The sequence below is a fragment of the Bufo bufo genome, chromosome 1 (genome assembly GCF_905171765.1).
Source record: "Bufo bufo chromosome 1, aBufBuf1.1, whole genome shotgun sequence".
In the NCBI taxonomy this organism is placed as follows: Eukaryota; Metazoa; Chordata; class Amphibia; order Anura; family Bufonidae; genus Bufo; species Bufo bufo.
The window spans coordinates 67,633,772-67,648,855 of record NC_053389.1 but is presented as its reverse complement, the minus strand read 5'-3'; the positions used below and the strand labels follow the sequence as shown (position 1 = coordinate 67,648,855).

At 41.8% G+C, this 15,084-nt stretch overlaps 1 protein-coding gene across 3 annotated transcripts in view; it reads left to right on the top strand.

Annotated features, from left to right (window-relative positions):
- The window catches only part of CEP164 (centrosomal protein 164), a 102,622-nt gene that overhangs the window by 64,927 nt on the left and 22,611 nt on the right, over positions 1-15,084 (top strand). For all 3 annotated transcript variants that reach the window (XM_040425851.1, XM_040425858.1, XM_040425843.1), the window contains exons 17-20: positions 2,190-2,333; positions 2,418-2,501; positions 12,887-12,955; positions 14,896-15,059. In XM_040425851.1, coding sequence (XP_040281785.1) covers positions 2,190-2,333; positions 2,418-2,501; positions 12,887-12,955; positions 14,896-15,059 — 461 coding nt within the window. The remainder of the gene's footprint in view (positions 1-2,189; positions 2,334-2,417; positions 2,502-12,886; positions 12,956-14,895; positions 15,060-15,084) is intronic.

Genomic DNA, 15,084 nt, shown 5'->3' with positions numbered 1-15,084 from the left:
AGTCCAATATTGTAAATCTTGGATCCAATGATTGTGAACATCCAAAGACTTGTTTGCAATAAGTCTATTCGTTTTTTACTTTCATATTGAGACAACAGTCATATGCTTTGCAGTTATTCAAATAGTCGCGGCGGCGTCCCGCCAAAGCGACGTGAATGGCAGCAACTCACTGCTGAAAAGCTTGCAAGCGAATTAAGTCCATTACCTTTGTATCGACCAAGTGTTCGTCCGAAATAATCACAAGAGCCTTCAAGTGTACTTACTCCCAGGATCTGCCTTTAGATATTTGTAGCAGTATTCAATCAGGAGATTAAAGCCGGCTCTCTGTTCGGTTATGGTCGATTTAATGGTAAGGTAGGTTTTTCAGTACAAAGATGGGGTGTAGCACCAGACGCGTTTCAGGGTCCAACCCCTTCCTCAGTGGTATGCTTCACCCCATCCATAACCCCTCTTTTATACTGGATGTTACTTGTTTAACTTGGTCTCAATCCAATCTTCATTTCCTGTCTGTCGGTACTCAGGTGTTCCACATTGTATCACAATCACAAAGAGAGATGTCAGATGTGGAAACTAAAAAATACTTTTGCTGACTTTTGCAATGCATTATATTTCTGCAATTTCACCCAGTTATATACTTTAAATTTCTACATCCATTGATGCAAAAAACGCATCTGGACACCATGCGTTTTTAATGCGGTTTCCATGCGTTTTTCGCATTTTCACTTAAATAAAGGTACATATTGCCCATCAACAATATATATTAATTTTAAAACATTGAGAACAATATCAAATACCATTTCTGTCTGTGATACTCTGGTATTCCACATTATATCACAATCACAAAAAGAAATGTCATATATGGAAGATAAAAAATAAAATGTCATATGTGGAACCTAAAAAATGCTTTTGCTGGGTTCCACATATGACATTTTATTTTTTATCTTCCATATATGACATTTCTTTTTGTGATTGTGATATAATGTGGAATACCAGAGTATCACAGACAGAAATGGTATTTGATATTGTTCTCAATGTTTTAAAATTAATATATATTGTTGATGGGCAATATGTACCTTTATTTAAGTGAAAATGCGAAAAACGCATGGAAACCGCATTAAAAACGCATGGTGTCCAGATGCGTTTTTTGCATCAATGGATGTAGAAATTTAAAGTATATAACTGGGTGAAATTGCAGAAATATAATGCATTGCAAAAGTCAGCAAAAGTATTTTTTAGTTTCCACATCCGACATCTCTCTTTGTGATTGTGATACAATGTGGAACACCTGAGTACCGACAGACAGGAAATGAAGATTGGATTGAGACCAAGTTAAACAAGTAACATCCAGTATAAAAGAGGGGTTATGGATGGGGTGAAGCATACCACTGAGGAAGGGGTTGGACCCTGAAACGCGTCTGGTGCTACACCCCATCTTTGTACTGAAAAACCTACCTTACCATTAAATCGACCATAACCGAACAGAGAGCCGGCTTTAATCTCCTGATTGAATACTGCTACAAATATCTAAAGGCAGATCCTGGGAGTAAGTACACTTGAAGGCTCTTGTGATTATTTCGGACGAACACTTGGTCGATACAAAGGTAATGGACTTAATTCGCTTGCAAGCTTTTCAGCAGTGAGTTGCTGCCATTCACGTCGCTTTGGCGGGACGCCGCCGCGACTATTTGAATAACTGCAAAGCATATGACTGTTGTCTCAATATGAAAGTAAAAAACGAATAGACTTATTGCAAACAAGTCTTTGGATGTTCACAATCATTGGATCCAAGATTTACAATATTGGACTATTGAATATTTGCTGATTAATCGAATAATAGCCTTTGCTCTGTCGAATATTCATTATATTTATTTGTTAATAACCTATTTATTCTACTGCATTCTTGATTGTTTTATGCATCAAATATATTTATATTATCAATAAAGCTCATCTTTGCCTTAAATACACGGTCGCAGCTATCCTTGAGTGCCCTGTTCACCTATATACATGTCCTATTCTTGTCCGCAACTGCGGACAAGAAAAGGCATTTTCTATTATAGTGCCGGCGATGTGCGATCCGCGAAATGCCCACAAAACACCTACGGACGTGTGAGTGAATCCCTGAATACACGTGGATGGAGCGTACAAATACATGTAGAGGTAGCTGGATTCACTTTTATGTCTACTTTTAGGAGCAGAACCAGAGGTCACAAATGCTGGAAAAATTAAAAAAGGAGCTGGGGAGGATAACGCGGAGGCATGAAGAGGAGCTGGAAATCCAGCGGCAGGAACAGGAGCGGCGTCTAGAAGAACGGCAGCGCAGTTACCAGGAGCAGGTAGCAGCTCATGTTCATACAGGGTATAGGCATACACCACACAAACGTTCATTTTTTTAAATATATGTTAACCCTTTATTATAGGAGAACAAGTTACAAGATTTAGAACAAAACCTAGAAATCCGAAGAAAACAGCTAATAATGAAGACGAGTCAGATGGACAGCCAGGTAACCAGAGACCACAGCCCAGATTGGAATACTGTTAATTCGGCTCTTTGTACAGTTTTTAGTCCCCTATGCATGTAATTTGCTAATTTTCAAGATCTCTGCATGCTGCATTTGAATAGAGACACTCTTATTCACATTCCTGATGTGCTCTTTGTTTTTTGTGACAACTGACCATACACAGATTGTATCCAATGTATAACCATGATACATATCAAGAGTATGCAGATATATATCCATTAATTCCGGTCACATAGCTGTATGAGGACTTATTTTTTGTGGGACAAGTTGTACTTTCTAATGCCACCTATAATTAGGGCATAAAATGTAGTGGGAAGCGGTAAAAAAATCCCAAATGGGGTGAAATTGGAAAAAAGCACAATTCCTTCACCGTTTTACGGGTTTTGTTCCCATGGCATTTCGTTTGCGGCAAAACTGACCCATGCCCTTCATTTTCTGGGTGAGTACAATTACAACGATACCCCATATGTATAGGTTTTTATGTCTACATAGTGTAAAAATAAATGTAAAATTTGATAAAAAATTTGACATCACCATATTCTGACCCCCATAACTTTCTTATACTTATGTAAGAAAAATAAGGATGGGCACTCGTATATGGAAATATAGGACACAATTTATTCATAAAAGTTATTATAAAATCACAATATAATAAAATCACAATATAATAAAATGGCAATATAATGAAAAACAATGTAGTGTAACACAATTAATGTGTACGCCGTTTGGGCAGAGACTGATAACTCAAAAAATCCTCACTTTAGTTTCCCCAACATGGATCCATGGGTCCTGAAGATTGAATTTGATTTGGGGGAGGATAAAGTGACGCAATCAGCTTCCGCTTACTTGGGCGAAACTTCTCCTGCAAATTTCATATATGCTATTTTGCGCACACCAAACTTTAAAAACGCACCATTTATGGAACGGATCTCTCAACTTTTTTCCTTTTTTATTCTTATGTCTACTGAGCTGTTTAGGGGCTAATTTTGTAGCGTAACAATCTGTAGTTTTTATTGATACCATTTTGGAGTGTGCGTGACTTTTTGATCACATTTTATAAAAAATTTTGGGGTAAGGGAAGCAGTGAAAAAATGGCTAATTGGCCATTTTGTCCCTTTTTTGCGTTACGTCATCCATCGTATTGGAATCTTTTAAAATATTTTAATAGTATGGACTTTTTCGGTGGCGATGCTAACCATGATGTTTATATTTATTGTTATTTAGGTATTTATTTTTAAATTATACGGAAATGGGGGTGACTTTAAACTTTTTTTTATATTTTTTTTTATTTTTTATATATATATTTTTTTAAACATTTTTTTTTTTTTTTTGATGATTTTGAAGCTCATAAATGAGCCTTTAAATAATGTTTTTTCATTTTTGATTTTGTTCTATCAGGGATTTTTAAAATGAGATTTACACTAGAAATTGCTCATTTCTCATCCTGGACTGCCATCTGGTGGCCAAATAGGAATTGCACCATGAACACTTTAAACTGATGATCTATCCTTTGTTTAAGTTGATTCAAGTCGTGACGTCACTTGGCCAGCAGTAAACAGTGAGATGGCTGCGGCGCGGCGCTGCTGGAGCACCGCTGCCTTCTCAAACAGCTGATCAGTGGGGGTTCCAGGTGTCAGACCCCCGCCGATCATCAGTTTAAACAAAGGATAGATCATCAGTTTAAACAAAGTGCAGAACCCCTTTAAAGCCTCATCAGCAAGGCTTACAGTGTTCAGCCCAACTACAGATGCCCATATTGGCTGAACGGGGCATCAGGGTTTTTGCACATTTAGATGCCGTGATCTCACTTGATTACGTCATCTAAAGCCTTTAATTACCGCGATCGGCATTATTGCCGGTCATGGTAATTAGCCGCAGGTCTCTGCTGTTTGAAACAGCAGAGATCTGCCGGCCATTGCGCCCGCTGCACGTGCGAGCGGGCGCCAGGTTTACACATCGCTCCAGCACCGTACATGTGCGGGTTAATCAGTCAGAGATATTTTCCATCTTATACCCCACCCCTCTCTCATCCCACCCATTCTCATTCTGGTCTGAGGTGCCAGCGTCCATCCCTGTCTCTTCTACCTTATACCGAAGTTACTCCTAGAGTACATGTGGCCAAATTTCTATTGGATGTCCATGGCAACCATAGCTTATCAAATTTAGATGCTACTCCCCTCTTCTGGAATACCGCCCTTTCTTGTATTAGCATTGAGATCATTTTCCTCATAAACTCAACTGTTAACGGTGGGGATGCTTGTATCCAATGGTAAGCGATAAGCTTCCTAGCAGCATAAAGTAGTCTCCCCTCAGCCACCTTCTCGTGTTCCGTCAAATGCAGGTCTTCCACCAAACCTAGTATACATATCTTAGGGTCTTTCCGCAGGGTCACTCAATAACAGTCAGAGGTTATCCCAGTAAGAGATAAGCATGCGACACTGCCAGAGCCTGTGTATCATCCCTGCCCCTTCCTCCCCACACCTAGGGCAGCAGTCGTCCGAACAAACACCTACAGTATCTTTTGTAAAAATACCGGTGTCTTGTACACTCGGTGTATGGTATACAACTGTGACAGCTTGGCTCCTTCGCACATTTTGGGAACGGCTTCCAGAATATCTGACCATTCAGCCTCCATAATCCCTCCTACCTCCTGCTCTCATTTTGGGTGCTTCATAAGAAACCTGTCTAAGAGTAGTCTGTATACCAACGAAATCATTCCTCGGTTTACTGCACCCGAGCTCAACAGGTTGAGGAAGGCATCCTCCGAGCCCCTGACAGGGGTCCTTCTGGAACTGCAAATACTGATAGAAGTATCTATGAGGCAGATGGAATTCCTCCTGCAATTTACTGAAAGCTTTAAGGACATTGATCTCCAATACGTGACCCAGTCTGGGTATTCTACTTTTCTCCCACGTCTCCAAACCCCCCAATACTTTAAGCTTATTATTCCTCCATAAAGGAGAAAAAACAGCATGTCTCAAAGCTGTCTTATTTTCCCCTATACCTTTCCCAGCATCTCGACAAGGGCAGGACTTCGACCTCCAGTAACTCCAGCCAGGCCACCAGATCTTTACATCCCAAAAAATGGCATAGAATCTGAGTGGAAACATCCTCTCTGCTGGGGCTGTTCCAATATTGCATATGTTGACATTGTGCTGCCAAATAATAAATCCAGGGGTTGGGGAGGGCTATACCCCCTGCGTCCTGTTAGATTACAAAGTCTCCAGTTTAATTCTTGCCTGTCCCTTTTTCCACACTAAGTCTCTGAAGATGGCATTCATCTTCTGAAACCTATCCAAGGGAATCCATATGGGGGCATTATGCAGCACATAAAGTAGCTGAGGCATCAAAATCATCTTCACCAGATTCGCCCTGCCTATGACCAAAAGAAAAAGTTTACACCAATCAGATACCTTCTCCTTAAAATTTGTCAATAGGTGGAGAAGTTTCAAATTTTTTGTAATCCTATACCAATGGGGTGACCTTTATCACGAGGTACTTGAATTGGGGCTCGCAGGGAATGGACACTTAATGGTGAGGCCAGACAAGTTACCAAATTCCCTTATTATATCCATTGCCGCAGTCAAGGAAGTCGCTGTATCACCCAAAAATAACAGGGTATCATCTGTACACCGCTGTACACTCTGGAAGCATCTGATATACGCCGCTAAATCCTCTTTGGCTATGGCAAATAACAGAGGATCAAGAGCGTAAAAAAGAAAACGAGGTTATCCCAACTCAATAAGGGGATCAACTGAATACCCCTGAAGAGAAGGAAAGATGGGCGCCAACAGGACTGTGATGATATAAAGAAGTAGGTCACTTAAAAGGAAGTAGGCAGCTCAAATCAGTGTAAACAGAGTTTAAACACTAAGTCATAAAACAGAAAAAACAAAATCCGTAACCCGTGAGGTGAAGGAAACGACACCGAGAAGGAGAAGGATGAGTGCCAAATTTCCAATATGTGATATTGAATGCGAATGGATATATATATATATATATATATATATTGAGAGGTGATCAATGGATAAAAACAAGTGATAAATAATAAAAGCTTTAGAGCTTTTCCACTCACTTCACAAGGGGGGTCACCTCCAGGATAAACTCAAGACACCCGGGGTGATGCCCCCCTGATCCGAGGTCATTCGTAGAATGGTAGAGATCCAGGTAAGTGGACCAAATCTGCGGTGAAGATGGAAACAGCAGGCGGATCCTTTACTTCATGAAAATCTCTCTTTATTGAGAATAAAACAAGCTCAACGCGTTTCGGGGGTCCATATAAAATCCCCCTTCCTCATTGAGCTTGTTTTATTCTCAATAAAGAGAGATTTTCATGAAGTAAAGGATCCGCCTGCTGTTTCCATCTTCACCGCAGATTTGGTCCACTTACCTGGATCTCTACCATTCTACGAATGACCTCGGATCAGGGGGGCATCACCCCGGGTGTCTTGAGTTTATCCTGGAGGTGACCCCCCTTGTGAAGTGAGTGGGAAAGCTCTAAAGCTTTTATTATTTATCACTTGTATTTATCCATTGATCACCTCTATATATATATATATATATATATATATATATATATATCTCCATTCGCATTCAATATCACATATTGGAAATTTGGCGCTCATCCTTCTCCTTCCCGTTGTCGTTTCCTTCACCTCACGGGTTACGGATTTTGTTTTTTCTGTTAAATAACAGAGGAGACAGGGGGCATCCATGTGCTCTCTCTTTTAACCTCTTCAGGACTGGGCGATTTTCCATTTTTGCATTTTTGTTTTTTACTCCCTGTCTGGGAAGAGCCATAACTTTTTTTATTTCAACTTTTGCTTGTTTTTTTGCGGGACAAGTTGTATTTTCTAATGGCGCCATTAAATATTGCATATGATGTGGTGGGAAGCTGGAAGAAAAATCCAAATGGGATGGAATTGGAAAAAAACGCAATTCCGCCACAGTTTTATGGGTTTCGTTTTTACGGCATTTGAAGAGAAAGAGAACCATCTTGCTAGCGTTACCCTCTGGATGTGGCTCCCTATGAGTCAAAGTCTGACTTTTTTTTATCAAATCTTTTTTTATTAACAAAATATTCATAATAGTGTACAATAATCCTGTTATTATTTCTAAATACAGAGAACTAAATCTACTTGGTACAGTCTTTTGTGTATTGTCATGTTCTATATATAATATATGTACTGTATATAATATATATTATGTAATATATAATATACATAAAGTAATCCCCATAACAAACTTTCCCATCCCCCCCCCCCCCGCCCTCCCCAAGAAAAAAAAACGCACTCACTTCGGCAACAGTGCTCCACCCTGTCCTGTGGATATTTGATTATAATCTAACTAATTATATACAATCATTAACTACTAAAAAGTACCTTAGATGTATTCACTCACTGGTGTGACAGATGGTTACCTCATAATATACACACAAAGATGCCACATGCCGCATGCTAATGAGCTGATTTGAGTCCAACGTGATGTCATTGAGTCCAGCGTTTTTTAATTCAGAGCTATAGCCACTCCCCTGCCCACCTGCTGCTGATTCATATGGAAAATAACTGTCAATCAGCAGCAGGTGGGCGGGGAGAGTCAGGAGCTCATGAATATTCAGGACTCATCATTATCAGCTGGAGCTTTTCAATACAAGATGTTGGCAGATTGACTGGGTCAATTAAAGAAAGTGACCCAGCATTGTGCTAAGAGAATCAGTCATAAAACTGGTGACAGGTTCCCTTTAAGTCCTAAAATCTAATGTGGCTATTGGACAACCATTTACTCCATAGGTTATCAAACTTTTGCGGACACCCTCTTTCCAGGAATATAGCTTTTTTACAGATCAGCATATTGTTGACTTTGACCGTAAATTCCTCCAACGTTGGGGGGGCTAGACTGTATCCAATGTAATGCAATCAGTTTTCTGGCCACATACAACAATCTACCCACCGCTATCTTGCTATAATCATCCGTTCCTACTTCAGAGACTTATCCGAAAATGCATATTTTGGGGTCTCTCCCTACCCTAACTGCCATATTCTGGTATATGAACCCTAATATACCTGTCCAGTACCTATCTAAACTTTTACAATTCCATAACATATGAACCAGATGCGCCGGTTCCATATTACAACTCGGGCAACATGCGTCTGTTCTGACCCTAATGCGTTTTAAGAATATTGGTGTTTTATATACTCTGTGGATGATGAAAAGTTGGGATAGTTTCACCTGCTCACTCAATGAAGTCAATGGAGCTGCCTCTAAAATATCTTCCTATTGACCAGGTCTTTCTCCCACTTTTTCATTCGATGAGAAATTAAGAGTTTATCCAGTAACATTGGATAAAGCATAGATCTCAAGCCTCTCTTTACACTTCCTGTAAGGATTCGTTTTTGGGCGATATCTATTTTAATGATGGCACTACCTTTTTTCCTCACAGTATCGTACGCATGGCGTAGCTGTAGATATTGGTAAAAACTAGTTCAAGGAATCTGTGATTTTTCCTGTATATCGGTAAATGATTTAAACTTACCGCCTTCTACTAAATCGGCAATCCTATGCATCCCTTTCTTTTCCCATCCCTGAAAGCCTGACAGTAAAGTGAACTCCGGAAGAAGGGAGTTGTTCCAGATCGGAGCTAGTTCACTTACTCCCGTGACGCCTCTCAGCTGCTTGACTTTCGCCCATACTCTCCTTATGAGTAGTGTTGAGCGAACTTCTGTTTTAAGTTCGGCGTCTAAAGTTCGGCTTCCGGTTAGCGAAGAATCCTGATATGTATTCCGAATTCCGTTGTGGTCCGTGGTAGCGGAATCAATAATGGCCAATTATTGATTCCGCTACCACGGACCTCAACAGAATTCAGAATCCATATCCGGATTCTCCGCTAACCAGAAGCCGAACTTTAGACGCCGAACTTAAAACAGAAGTTCACTCAACACTACTTATGAGGCCTATCAAAGGGGTATTATCCTCCAGAGTACCTCTCCCCGCCCCTTCCAGTATCCACATTAAGTCCTTCTTTCCCATTCTTTGCTGTAGGATCTGACTAGTCATATCCACCAGTGAAAAGTCTTTCCAACCCTTTAGATGCTGACATTGTGCTGCTAGGTAATAGATCCAGGGATTTGGTACTGCCCCCCCCCCCCCCCCCGCCATTTTGGAGTATTGTAATGTTTCCAGTTTAATCCTCGGGCTGCCTCCTCTCCATATAAGTTCTCTCAATATAGAGTTTGTTTTATGAAACCTGTCCAAAGGTAACCATATCGGGGCGTTATGAAGCACATACAAAAGTTGCGGCATCATCACCATCTTAAGGAGGTTCGCTCTACCCCCAATGGAGAGAAACCATTTACTCCATGCTTTAGTCTTCTTTCTAAATTTCGCACGCAAGGGGGATAGGTTTAACTCTTCAAAGTCTTTAGTCCTGGGTTAAATCTGTGTTCCTAGATATTTACTATTGTATTATGAGCGCTGGCTGCCTCAGATATTGCCCGGCCATCAATAGGCATTAGCGTTGATTTTTGACAATTAATATTAAGGTCCGCCAGACTGCCAAACTTGTCCAACAGAGACATAGCTGCCGATAGGGAAAATGTCGTATCTCCCAGAAACAGAAGAGTGTCATCAGCGTATAGCGCAATTTTATTATTTATCTGCCCGTATTGGAACCCCTTGATGTCTGGGGACCTGCGCGCTATCGCAAAGAGGAGGGGGGGATAGTGGGCAACCCTGTCTGGTAGCACTAGCCAGCTGGATTTAGGTAGACACACTCCCGTTAGCCCTAATACGTGCTTTTCAGATGAGAATATACGACTTGCACCCATTTAATGAACCGTTGTCCAAAGCCCATACAACTCAACGTACCCCAGAGGTATCCACATTCCACACTGTCGAATGCCCACTTTTTGAAACAGCATACTGCTCTTACGAGTAAGATATATGTATTAGTAACTTTTCTTGAATTGCACTTGCTGTGCACTACTCACGCTCCTGCTACAGAGGAACCGACTGTCCGACATATTATCTATATTCGTAAAGTCCCATAAGTGGAAGCAGCAACAGATGAAATGTCCCTCTTCGTTTGCATTTCTAAAAAAACATGGAAACAAGGAAAGAGACAACACATAATACATTAAGAGAGTAAGTTCCCAGAGATCATCTTCTCAGGCATCCTTATCTCGCACTGTCAATTGATTTTCATGGCAGTCCAACCAATGTGCCGCCTCTTCTGGGTCCTCAAAGAACTTGGTAGATCCCAGCGCCACTACTCTGTTTGGCCGGGAATAACATGGAGTATGGAATTTGTAGGTTCCTAAGTCTCCTCTTGACGTCCAGGAACCTTGCACGCTTCTTCTGGACCTCTGTGGAATAGTCCGGGAAGATGGAAATTTTTGCTCCATTAATGACCAGTTCCGCGTTGGCCCTTGACTGCCGCAGAATGGTTTCCCTGTCTTTATTGTGTAGTATTTTGCCCAGGATAGGTCTCGGTGGTCTCCCAGGAGGCAGTGGTCTTGTGGGTACCCGATGTGCCCTTTCTACAGCATATAATGAGGACAGTCCTTTGTCCTGAAATAGCTGATGCAGCCATTTTTCAATATACTCCGTGGCATTTGTCCCCTCAGTTTTTTCCGTGACCCCCACTATTCTGATGTTGTTGCGGCGTGATCTATTTTCCAGATCGTCTGTCTTGGCGAATAGGGCTGCCACATCTCTTGCCGTCACCTTAGCCGCCACTTTGAAAGGTTTAGTATCATCTTCCTTCTCTGACACTCATTTTTCAAGCTCTGAGGTTCTTTCATTGATTTTGTGCATGTCCTGCCTAATCAGGGATATATCTTCTTTTAGGCTGCCCACCTGGAGGTTGAGGGCGCCTAGGGTATTAGTGCAGCTAGCGACTGCTTTCATAATATCTTTAAGGGTAGGCTCCTTTTCAGTGTATTTATGAGGGGTTTCTTTGCCTTGAGCTTTTGTTTGGGGCAGAGGGACCTGGCGGCCATGATTTTTCTCCCCCTCTTCGTCTGTGGAGTGATACTCCTGATCTGAGGAGGAATTGTCTCCTGTCCCAGCTACTTGTGACCAGTCCTTGGCCCTGGCATATTTACTGAGGCGCGCTGCCCTACTCCGACTCACCGCCTCGTGTTGTCCGTCCCCCTCCTTCATTCCAGCGCCATCTTAAATGCTCTCCGCGCGCAGCGCTCTTCCCCCGCTTTGGCATGACTGCCACCACCACTCTTTGTTCCAGATGGATCCGCCAACTCCTCTGGTATGGTTGGCTGCCACCAGCCCTCTGTGAAACTCTGGATGCGACAGGATTCAGGCAGGAGCGGTCTGCATTGCGTCCTACTCCATGTTGTGGTAGGCCACGCCCCAAAAATTCAGACTTTGAATATGACAAGGAAAAATAGCCAAGCCAAATATCCATCCGTAGACCGTTATTTCAGGCCACCACCCTCTCTAAGCTGCATTCAAAGCATTGCGCCCAGCCAGAATCCTACGGTGTACGGATGAGGGGCGAGCACCCCAAAACAGCTGTCTGCAGATGAATATTTGGCTTGGCTATTTTCACTTGTCATGTTCCGAGGCTTGTTAAAAAGTCAGACTTTGACTCCTAGGGAACAACTTCCAGAAGGTGGCGCTAGCGAGATGGTTCTCGTTCCCTGTGAGATTTCTCCTTGGATATTTTTATCCCATGGAGCATTACCAATAAGTCTCGATACACAGCTACTCTCTAGTTTTGAGCGAAGCGAGCTTCGGATGTTACATGGAATAATACTGTACAGAGATCCGTCTCCGTACAGTATTAGAATGTATGGGTTCCGATGAGCCAAAGTTTGTTATTTGCGAAGTCGCGCGTGACTTTAATCTCGGTAATTGGTTTTTAAAGTGGAAAACCCCTTTAAAACTTGTAACCGAACTCTGCTTCGGTTCCGACTGGGACGCGCGACTTCGCAAATAACTAACTTCGGCTCGTCGGGGCCCATACATTCTAATACTGTACGGAGACGGATGTCCCAGAGGGGTACTGCGTAAGTGAAATGACAGCAATGAGAGCTTCCATCTGTATTGAGCAGCTCAGTGGGCCCCCCCAGGAGCATTACACCGGCCCTGGCCAACACCCTGCCCTGACTGTAACCAAGCACATTTGTGTTCACTAAATGCAAGCAGAGATCTTGAAAATAATGAGTTGATCTGTCAGGTCTATTACAGCCTGAGGTCATTCCGTACATACAGCCTCCAACGTGTGAACATGTACAGGACATTTGGCAGTAGCTATAGCTGGGTTTTAGCGAGCTCTTCCAGTAAGAATGTCAGTGCACACTGACTGATGTTTGATTGCTTGGTGATAAATTGGGTTTCTTTTATTTTAGGAAGAAGCTTTGTCACAGAAAAGAGAGCAACTAGAAGTTCGAGAAAAGGAGCTGGAGAGAAAAGCAGAGGTGAATGTACATAAAGAATGTGATATATGGGCTTATGGATGGATGAAATACTGTATGTGCAAAGCATTTTTCTTGGTGCTGAGGCCCAGTCTACACAGGGTTATATAAGTATATGATGGGGCTGTGAAACCGTCCTCCCTGTATGTGCCACAACATGTGAGCGGGCCACTTGGGTTTCCCGACCTGCTGTACTGTGCATTACATTGCCTAGTACATATGGGGTCCCAGCAGTCATCCCCCTTCTGATCCGGCTTTAAAGGCTATAAACACCTTTGGGGCATTTTTTATTATTGCATTTTACTCATTTCGGGCTAAAAATATATATTTTTTTCAATTGGTCTTTATTGAAAATGTTCAGGTGTTTCTGAGATACAAGAGTTGGAAATCAGTTTGCAAGCTGTCACAGTCTGTTTTCTTTGAATCCCATCAGCTGACTTCTCATGTAGAGGTCTGCTCTCTGACCTGGTAAACACTCATTATAGCTCAATTATTATCAAATTGATAAGAATATGGCTTAAATAAGTGTTTGAGGTAAGAAATAAAACACACACGTACCGTCAGCTGACGGGATTCAAAGAAAACGTCACATCTTGCAAACAGACAGATTTTTATTTTATTTTTTCTTAACTGATTTTGCATCTCAGAAACAGCTGAGCATTTTAAGACAAATTGAGAAGTGACTTTTTTTTTATTTTTTATCCCAAAGTGAGTAAAATGCATTTATAAAAATGCCCCCAGAGGCGTACATAGCCTTTAATTATTATTATTATCATTATTATTATCAGTAGTAGTAATAGTAATTATTTAATCAGTCTAGGGGGAAATCAATGTTATCTCTCCAGTAGACCCCCACATTATAAATAACTGTAATGACAGCACTGCCTTCCTATTGTGTGTCTCCTGTATTTCAAGACACTTAGGGTCCATTCACATGGCCGTATTTGTTTTGCAGATCCGCAAAACACGGACACTGGCAATGTGCGTTCCGTATGTTGCGGATCGCACATCGCCGGCACTCTCATAGAAAATTCCTTTTCTTCTCCGCAATTGCGGACAAGAATAGGACATGTTCTATTTATATGCGGATCTGCAAATGCGGATGTGGACAGCACATTCCGGGCCCCATTGAAAATGAATGGGTCCGCACCTGTTCCGCAAAATTGCGGAACGGATGCGAACCCATTTTGTGGACGTGTGAATGGACCCTTAAAGGGATTGTCTTTTCAATAAACCTCATGGACCACGTTTATTAAAACCAGAGCTTTAGACGCCTTAATAAAGCCCTGCACTGGTGGTGGATCCGCTAAAGTTATGAAGAGGCGCTGGCCTGTACATAACTTTGTCGTATGCCGCGCCAGTACTAAAAGTAAGACCACTTTTTCTACGTCCTTCCCCACCACGCCCACAATTTGGCGAGAGCGAAGTCGCAGATAGCTGAGCCTGAAATATGCCTAACGTAGGCTTATTTCAGGATAATAAATGACCCCTGTGTTCATTGTATAGATCATCAAACATGGAGCATATTTCCCATTAAAATGATGTTAAAAACGATCCAGTGAAGAGAGATGCCATTTACCTATATAGTATGGCGTCATCTGGTCTTCACAGTGTTTAGCAATGTGCACGTCCATCTACTGAGCTGAGTGCTGGTTGACACACATGCAAATTCACCCTTTCCACAGCCATGTCTCTGCATAGAATAGAAAAGGCTTTCTTGTCAGGAAGGGAGCAGAGCCTCTGTAGTAGGGACTATATTGTTAACTGCCAGAGGGGGAAGGAGTCTCATTCTGACCAGATCACCAAGTGGGGACACATGGAAGCAATAAATTATGAATAAAGTATTTTATATAATAAATAATGCAAATTACTTTAATACATCTATTTGTACAAAATGCTTAATGGGATAACTTTATTAAGTATTGTTCTTCACGCCCCCATAGAGCGTCAAGACTCAAGAAACTGCAGTGAAGGAGCAAAGACAGCTTAGTGAACTAATGCAACTAAAACACAGGGAACTGGAGGAGGCTCAAGACCAGAAGTCCGAGTTGGAGGCCCAAATAGAACTTCTCAAGAGCCGTCATAGGCGACTCCAGAAAATGGCGAAGTAAAACCTGTTTAGTCTGTTACTA